General features: G+C 53.6%; 1 protein-coding gene across 1 annotated transcript in view; it reads left to right on the top strand.

The window, feature by feature from the left end:
- Nucleotides 1-7,551: 7,551 nt before the first annotated feature.
- Nucleotides 7,552-10,000, top strand: part of LOC138369317 (uncharacterized) — a 16,051-nt gene continuing 13,602 nt past the window's right edge. The window contains exon 1 of the mRNA XM_069332543.1: nucleotides 7,552-7,633. Coding sequence (XP_069188644.1) covers nucleotides 7,552-7,633 — 82 coding nt within the window. The remainder of the gene's footprint in view (nucleotides 7,634-10,000) is intronic.

Below are 10,000 nucleotides of genomic sequence, written 5' to 3'. Positions count from 1 at the left end.
GGATGGTCGTTGTGACCGGTAGGATGGTCGTTGTGACCGGTAGGATGGTCGTTGTGACCGGTAGGATGGTCGTTGTGACCGGTAGGATGGTAGTATGCCCCAACCATCATGTGAAAATAGTTAAATATAGAGTGAACAAGACATATTGGAGCATGCTAAATTGTATTCACTACTAGCCGTTGAAAATGTTGACAGTATCGACGAAACGCATCTCTGAGCGTCGAGCCATAGCAAAACTAAAAATATATATGTTGGAGAGTTAAGTTTTCAACTTCCTTCTCAAGTGAAGAACATAAGAAATAAGGAGACGATTACTGCTGTAATCATTGATCTTATCTTTTCTGTGATAAGAAATAACAATTCAATAACATGTAATAATAATAATGTGTAATAATAATAATAATAAATAATAATAATAATAATAATAATAATAATTTTTATTCAGGTAAAAGTACATACGTACAAAATGAGTTACAAGCAGAATGTTGAATTTCTAGTTAAGAGCTAGCTAGGAGGCCTGACGGCTGAGTGGACAGTGCTTGGGATTCGTAGTCCTAAGGTTCCGGGTTTGATCCCCGGCGGAATCGGAAACAAATGAGCAGAGTTTCTTTCACCCTGATACGCTTGTTCATCTGGCAGTAAATAGGTACTTGGGAGTTGGATAGCAGCTACGGGCTGCTTCCTGGGAAGGGGGGGGGGGGGTGTAACAAAAAGGAGACCTGGTCGAGGACCGGGCCGCGGGGACGCTAAGCCCCGCTATCTTCATCTCAAGAAGATAGCATATACTATGATAGAAGATAGCATATACTCATACGTTTCGAGCGTTTCCGGCAAGCGTTTGTGTGTATACAAAAAAACTGCTACCAATATTCCAGTCATGACAGCCATGTACCCGGCCACCCGAGCTCCCTCAGCACCAGACGGTAGGAACAGCTTAATGAATCCACTCTTAATTATATGTACTTCATTATCTCAACAAACTTTAAATTTAATCCTCACTATAACTGTGTGATCTTGGCTTTTCTGATCCTTCTATTCCCTTCCTGGTTGATCAGTCCAGCAACCAGGAGGCCTGGTCGACGACCGGGCCGCGGGGACACTAAGCCCCGGAAGCACCTCAAGGTAACCTCAAGGTAACCTCAAGGTAAGGTTCCCTGACCCCCACCACCCCTTATATTTCCCCTCATCCACTTCCCCACCAATCCACTCCCTTCCACCCACCCATATACAATCCCCTCTCCCCCCTCCGTCAACCCTCCGAGGCCCAGCCAACCACTAACCGCTGGTCTGGTTATTATATTGATATACACGGAGGCAAATGGGTGGGACCATGGGTCCGTGGGTCCGGGGAGGAGGAGGAGGGGAGCGGCCATTGTCCAACAGTGTTTCTCAATATTGCAGCTGATGCAAGTTGTGTTGCACGCGGCCACGAGGTCCTGGCTGTGCCTGGCGCTTAACGCCGCCGTCACGCCCTTATTGGGCCTTAACAATTGGCGGTGTAGGTTGGTTGTGTGTGTGTGCGTGTGTGTGTGTGTGTGTGTGTGTGTGTGTGTGTGTGTGTGTGTGTGTGTGTGTGTGTGTGTGTGTGTGTGTGTGTGTGTGTGTGTGTGTGTGTGCTCACCCAGTCGTACTCACCTAGTTGTGCTTGCGGAGTTGAGCTAACAGAGAATATAATAGAGAAGGTACAATCTATACGTCACCTACCTATTCCATCCGCCCCTACCTACACACCCACCCCCCCCCCCACACCCTACAGGTACATCACCGCCGCCATTCCCAACGTGTGTTTAAATGCAGGCGATAAATATTGGCTTTGCGTTTCCAGCAGCCTCGAGCGACCCTCTAAATCCGGGTCCGGTGGTCTTGGTCAAAAGAAAATGGGGCGAGAGTCCACCTGGTGGACCCTGTGGACCCCGGGGGGGGGGGGGGGTGGGAGAGGGGTTGGGGACGATGTATAAGGATGGGGGGGACGGGAAGAGGAAGCAATGGATGTACATGGGGGAAACGGGATGGAAGATAGATGAGGGAGGATAGATAAGGGATGGGAAACTTAACAGACTGTTGAAAAACCTGGTGATGGAGAAAAATGTTGGGGGGGGGGGGGAAAGGAAAGCGAATTAAAAGTTAATAATATCGTAATGGCTACCGGCGTGGGATAGAAAGCCACCGGCGGGGATAGGAACCCACCAGCGTGGATAGGAAGCCACCGGCGGGGATAGAAAGCCACCGGCGGGGGATAGAAAGCCACCGGCGTAGATAGAAAGCCACCGGCGGGGGATAGGAAGCCACCGGCGGGGATAGGAAGCCACCGGCGGGGATAGGGAGCCACCGGCGGGGATAGGGAGCCATCGGCGGGGATAGGAAGCCACCGGCGGGGATAGGAAGCCACCGGCGGGGATAGGAAGCCACCGGCGGGGATAGAAAGTCACCGTCCTATTGACACTGGAAGGGATAGAACTTCCAGTGTCAATTCCAAAACTTTATTTCAGTAAGAATGACGATGACGACGACCCACAAGAAAAGACGACGCTGGGTGATGTTACATGTTTGTTTATATGATAACACCCCCCCCCCATCTCCATCCCTCTCCCACCCCCTCTCTCCATCCTTCTCCCACCCCTCCTCCTCATCCTTCTCCCACCCCCATTCTCCATTCCCTCCCAGCTGGCCAGGGAGTGGACAGACCGCTGGACACTGGGGATCCCGGCGCTGTGACTGGTCCTTGTAGGGAGAAGCCGTCGTGTTCTGGTTGGTCAGTTGTGTCGAGGGGGCGAAGCGAAGGCTGCCATTGGTGGGCCGCGGGTGGACAGTGGGCAAATGAGCGGGCCGGGCGGATGGTCACTCGGCCACTGACCGTCACTCAGCAATGGAGGCGACCACTCCACCTAATCTGCCGATTACTGTTAGCTTTAGAGGAAGAAATGATAGCTCCACAAGCTATGGTTATTCATAGCTCCACATGGAAAAAATGTATTAATTTTATGACAAAAATTTTGACATTATTATACATGTTATAGATAGACTCCACACATCCCCCTCCCCGGCGTCCACACATCCCCGCCCCTTCCCCGGCGTCCACACATCCCCGCCCCTCCCCGGCGTCCACACATCCCCGCCCCTTCCCCGGCGTCCACACATCCCCGCCCCTTCCCCGGCGTCCACACATCCCCGCCCCTTCCCCGGCGTCCACACATCCCCGCCCCTTCCCCGGCGTCCACACATCCCCGCCCCTTCTCCGGCGTCCACACATCCCCGCCCCTTCCCCGGCGTCCACACATCCCCGCCCCTCCCTGGCGACCACACATCCCCCCTCCCCTCCCTGGCGTCCACACATCCCCCCCTCCCCGGCGTCCACACATCCCCGTCCCTCCCCGGCGTCCACACATCCCCCCTCCCCGGCGTCCACACATCCCCCCCTCCCCGGCGTCCACACATCCCCGCCCCTCCCCGGCGTCCACACATCCCCCCGCCCCTCCCCGGCGTCCACACATCCCCCCGCCCCTCCCCGGCGTCCACACATCCCCACCCCTCCCCGGCGTCCACACATCCCCCCGGCCCTCCCCGGCGTCCACACATCCCTCCGCCCCTCCACGGCGTCCACACATCCCCCCGCCCCTCCCCGGCGTCCACACATCCCCCGCCCCTCCCCGGCGTCCACACATCCCCACCCCTGCCCGGCGTCCACACATCCCCGCCCCTCCCTGGCGTCCATACATCCCCCCGCCCCTCCCCGGCGTCCACACATCCCCCCCTCCCCGGCGTCCACACATCCCCGCCCCTCCCCGGCGTCCACACATCCCCCCGCCCCTCCCCGGCGTCCACACATCCCCCCGCCCCTCCCCGGCGTCCACACATCCCCCCGCCCCTTCCCGGCGTCCACACATCCCTCCGCCCCTCCACGGCGTCCACACATCCCCCCGCCCCTCCCCGGTGTCCACACATCCCCCCGCCCCTCCCCGGCGTCCACACATCCCCACCCCTCCCCGGCGTCCACACATCCCCCCGCCCCTCCCCGGCGTCCACACATCCCTTCGCCCCTCCACGGCGTCCACACATCCCCCCGCCCCTCCCCGGCGTCCACACATCCACCCGCCCTTCCCCGGCGTCCACACATCCCCACCCCTCCCCGGCGTCCACACATCCCCCCGCCCCTCCCCGGCGTCCACACATCCCCCCCTCCCCGGCGTCCACACATCCCCGCCCCTCCCCGGCGTCCACACATCCCCCCGCCCCTCCCCGGCGTCCACACATCCCCACCCCTCCCCGGCGTCCACACATCCCCCCGCCCCTCCCCGGCGTCCACACATCCCCCCCCCTCCCCGGCGTCCACACATCCCCGCCCCTCCCCGGCGTCCACACATCCCCCCGCCCCTCCCCGGCGTCCACACATCCCCCCGCCCCTTCCCCGGCGTCCACACATCCCCGCCCCTTCCCCGGCGTCCACACATCCCCGCCCCTTCCCCGGCGTCCACACATCCCCGCCCCTTCCCCGGCGTCCACACATCCCCGCCCCTTCCCCGGCGTCCACACATCCCCGCCCCTCCCCGGCGTCCACACATCCCCGCCCCTCCCCGGCGTCCACACATCCCCGCCCCTCCCCGGCGTCCACACATCCCCGCCCCTCCCCGGCGTCCACACATCCCCGCCCCTCCCCGGCGTCCACACATCCCCGCCCCTCCCCGGCGTCCACACATCCCCGCCCCTCCCCGGTGTCCACACATCCCCGCCCCTCCCCGGCGTCCACACATCCCCGCCCCTCCCCGGTGTCCACACATCCCCGCCCCTCCCCGGCGTCCACACATCCCCGCCCCTCCCCGGTGTCCACACATCCCCGCCCCTCCCCGGCGTCCACACATCCTCCCTTTCCTCTTCCGTCAACGCCTCTCGTCTTAGGTGACTCAATAAGGTGCTCACAACAACAACATGAAACACAACAACAACATGAAACACAGCATCAACAACAACATGAAACACAACATCAACAACAACATGAAACACAGCATCAACAACAACATGAAACACAACATCAACAACAACATGAAACACAGCATCAACAACAACATGAAACACAGCATCAACAACAACATGAAACACAACATCAACAACAACATGCAACACAGCATCAACAACAACATGAAACACAGCATCAACAACAACATGAAACACAGCATCAACAACAACATGAAACACAGCATCAACAACAACATGAAACACAGCATCAACAACAACATGAAACACAGCATCAACAACAACATGAAACACAGCATCAACAACAACATGAAACACAGCATCAACAACAACATGAAACACAGCATCAACAACAACATGAAACACAGCATCAACAACAACATGAAACACAACATCAACAACAACATGCAACACAGTACCCCGAACTGAGAGGTATGACCTACGGGGAGAGACTACGGGAATTAAACCTCACGTTACTGGGAGACAAAGAGAGTTAAGAGGGACATGATCACCACATACAAGATTCTCAGAGGAATTGATAGGGAAGATAAAAACAGACTATTTAACACAAGGGACACACGCACTAGGGGACACAGGTGGAAATTGAGTGCCCAAATGAGCCATAGAGACGTTAGAAAGATTTTTTCAGTGTTAGAGTAGTTAACAAGTGGAATGCATTAGGCAGTGATGTGGTGGAGGCTGACTCCATACACAGCTTCAAGTGTAGAGCCCAGTAGGCTCAGGAACCTGTACACCAGTTGATTGACAGTTGAGAGGCGGGACCAAAGAGCCAGAGCTCAACCCCCGCAAGCACAACTAGGTAAGTACAAGTAGGTAAGTACACAACATCAGCAACAAGAAGCAACACAACATCAGCAACAACAACAACAAGCAGCAACACACCACCACTAACAAGGCCTGGCACGTCGCGAGGCTTATTATTACCAATTCTCCTCATAATGATGCGTGTGTGGCGACGGGGAGCCCTGAGGCACCGCTCTGCCGACTCCTCCAGCCTAAGGCCTCATACTCATCACTCCAGTCCGTGTTGAGTAGCCAGATTCATCACCGATAGTTCGTGTGGACAACATTGTCAACAGGATATATATTCCTCTGTTATTTAGCCTCCCTCAGTCACCAGGGCGACCCCTCGGTCACCAGGACGACCCCTCGGTCACCAGGGCGACCCCTCGGTCACCAGGACGACCTCTCGGTCACCAGGGCGACCCCTCGGTCACCAGGGCGACCCCTCGGTCACCAGGCCGACCCCTCGGTCACCAGGGCGACCCCTCGGTCACCAGGGCGACCCCTCGGTCACCAGGCCGACCCCTCGGTCACCAGGGCGACCCCTCGGTCACCAGGGCGGCTCCTCGGTCACCAGGCAACCCTTACTATTACCTGCCTCGCTATCTCGAGGTGTATAATAGGGTTCAGGGTAATAATGAGACGTTGACTCTCAGTTGCAGAGATAGCCGGCTTTCCCCTCTCCTCCTCCTCGTCTCCCCTCACCCTTCTTCTCCCCTTCCCCCTCCTCTCCTCCTCCTCCCCTCCTTCCCCCTTCCCCCTCCTCTCCTGCCCTTCTTCCTTCTCCCCTCCCCTCCCCTCCTCGTAACAATATGGAAAACGCCAATTACCTACAGATTTCCCTATGGTTCAATGGCTTCCCCGAGAGGCAAACTGAACTGCAGTCGGCATTATGGACAACAGTGTACCGGGATGACTGCTCGCTGGTGGTGGTGGTGGTGGTGGTGGTGGTGGGGGTTGGTGGTGGTGGTGATGGGGTTGTTGGTGATGGTGGTGGTGGGGTTGGTGGTGGTGGTGGTGGGGTTGTTGGTGATGGTCGTGGTGTTGGTGGGGATATTGGTCGGTTTGGTGATGGTGGTATTGGAGTTGATGTTGTGTTGGTGATGATGGTTCTGGTGTTGTTGGTGGTGGTGGTGTTGGAAATGGTGGTGGTGGTGGTGTTGGAAATGGTGGTGGTGGTGATGTTAGAGATGGTGGTGGTGATGTTGGAGATGGTGGTAGTAGTGGTGATACAACATCGCTGCTATCACTTACACTACCACTGCTACCATTCACAATATATTACAATTAACTTAAATTGAATGCATTCTCACAACGACTGAAATCTTGACTGCCACCACCGTCGCCCATAATGAAATTAAGTACTTTCGATAATTACTTTGGCGACGATGGATGCCAGTTCACTGCTGGGTTGCAGATGTGGATTACCACAGGGTGCCATGCCACCTCACCGCAACACCAGCCTATTGCAACTTGGCCCAAACAATTCCCCCAGGCAGAGGGGACAGAGTGCAGACAACCCTCACTGTTTGCCGACATCCAAATCATGCTTTTCTTGCTTTCTTAATTCGATACTTTGATTAATTATCCTTTAATGTCTTGTGGGGAGGTTTACAAGATTGCTTGAACCTGGCAGCCTCTTATTAAGAAACTCAGGAGTGAAATCCTCCATAACCTCACTGTTGTGTGAAAGTTGTGGTCGCCTCTTCTACTGTTACAGTGGTGGTTGTGGTGGTGGTTGTGATGGTGGTTGTGGTGGTGGTTGTGATGTTGGACACGATGTTGGTGTCGGTGGGTGGTGATGGCGGCATTGGTTATGGCGTTGGTGATGTTTTTGTGATGGTGGAGCGAGCTGGCTGCTGTATGTAATTCGTGAATGTTGGATTCCAGCTCTCGTCCTCCAGCATCCTCAAGTAACATTCCACCATAACAACAGCCTGCCCTAATCCAAAGGCTGAATTTACTGTTTTTAATATTATAATTCTATTGGACGGAGTAAATTATGAGAGAGAGAGAGAGAGAGAGAGAGAGAGAGAGAGAGAGAGAGAGAGAGAGAGAGAGAGAGAGAGAGAGAGAGAGAGAGAGAGAGAGAGAGAGAGAGAGAGAGAGAGAGAGAGAGAGAGAGAGAGAGAGAGAGAGAGAGAGAGAGAGAGAGAGAGAGAAAGAGAGAGAGAGAGAAAGAGAGAAAGAGAGAAAGAGAGACAGACAGAGAGAGAAAAAATAGATTACACAGCTTCAAAGGAAAAATATCTACATAAATCTTCAATTTAGAAAAGAAGGTTAAAAACAACAACACATCCAGTATAATTAAATCTTACAAATACACACACAATTATATATATATATATATATATATATATATATATATATATATATATATATATATATATATATATATATATATATATATATATAACTGAAAACTCACACCCCAGAAGTGACTCGAACCCATACTCCCAGAAGCAACGCAACTGGTATGTACAAGACGCCTTAATCCACTTGACCATCACGACCGGACAAAATTGCTTCTGGGAGTATGGGTTCGAGTCACTTCTGGGGTGTGAGTTTTCAGTTGCATATTGTCCTGGGGACCATTCAGGCTTGTTCGCATATATATATATATATATATATATATATATATATATATATATATATATATATATATATATATATATATATATATATATATATATATATATATATATGAGGATTCCACGCACACGGAGGATTCCTGTCTCCGACAAAACGACTATGATCACTACGTACAAGATACTGAGGGGGAATATACAGTGTGGAGAGAAACAGTCATTTCCAGGTAAGTAACACTGTAACAACTTGCTACAAGTAGAAGAAAGAAACACAGATGAGCCACAGACATACAAGGAGACACCGGAGCTCAACCCGTCCTCTTAAAAATAACGTCGCTTTTCGCTCGTATGCGAGCTATGGCTAAATGGGGACGTAATTTGAAATGAAATCGACTCACAAAAGGGACGTACTGTTCTTTTTTCTGTTTGAGTCGTCCGGCTCCCTCGTTAAGGTTAGGAGAGGAAACTTTCAATTAACGTTTTTCACAACGTTTTGAAACTTTATGAGAATTTCCTGCCCACCTAACCTATCAGAGGACCCTTAACTTACTGTTGATGAAAAAAAATATCCCAAATTTATTTTCATTATTTTTTTAATTTTCAAATTACGTCGACTATCGGCGATACGGGTAAACGGCCAAAAGCGACATTATTTTTAAGAGGACAGGTTGGATCTGTCACAATAGTAAATAAGACGAGTGATCACTCAGAAATCACAATAGCGGGATATATAAAAAATAATTTTGAAACAATGGAGTGACTCGAACCTGCGTTCTGGCGAGTCCCAGACACCTACCTTATCCGACTCGGCCACGATGGTACAAAAAGCCAATCAACCCGAAACTCCTAGTGAATTCAGTAGCGTTTCGGGTTGGTCGACGTTTTTGTACCATCGTGGCACAGTCGGCGGTAAGGGGCAGGTGTCTGGGATTCACCAGAACGCAGGTTCGAGGCCCTCCATTGCCTGAAAATTAATTTCAAGTAAAGAATAAACCGGAGATGGTGGCAGTATCCACCATTCAGAGCCTCAGGAGCAAGTTTGTCAGAACATTGTAGAGCCAGAAGGGATAAATACACATAGGGCAGTAGCTTTGAGGCGGAGCCCTAGCACTAAGTCCCGCACTACCATGGAGGCCTGGCCAGCGACCGGGCCGCAGAGACGCTGATCCCAGAATCACCGCAAGATATAGTATACCTTCCAGACTCTCCCATCCCTTCACCGTCCCTCTCTACCTCCCTTTCTCCGTTTACCCTTCCTTCTTTTCCAGCCAGCTCCTCACTCACCCGGCCCCTCCCTCCTCGCTCTCCACATGGGCCGGCACTGATATATCTCGGGACGTGTGTGTGGGCCTTCTGGAAGTGTGAGGGGCCCCTGGAAGTGTGAGGGGCCTCCTGGAAGTGTGAGGGGCCCCTGGACGTGTGTGGGGCCCCTGGACGTGTGTGAGTCCCCCCCAGACGTGTATGGGGCCTCCTGGAAGTGTGAGGGGCCCCCTGGACGTGTGTGGGGGCCCCTGAACGTGTGAGGGGGCCCCTGGACGTGTGTGGGGGCCCCTGGACGTGTGTGTGTGGCCCCTGGACGTGTGTGGGGGCCCCTGAACGTGTGAGGGGGCCCCTGAACGTGTGAGGAGGCCCCTTGGCGT

This window comes from Procambarus clarkii, chromosome 28 (assembly GCF_040958095.1).
Source record: "Procambarus clarkii isolate CNS0578487 chromosome 28, FALCON_Pclarkii_2.0, whole genome shotgun sequence".
Classification (NCBI taxonomy): Eukaryota; Metazoa; Arthropoda; class Malacostraca; order Decapoda; family Cambaridae; genus Procambarus; species Procambarus clarkii.
The sequence above is the reverse complement of the archived record's forward strand: the minus strand, read 5'-3'. Positions and strand labels throughout refer to the sequence as shown.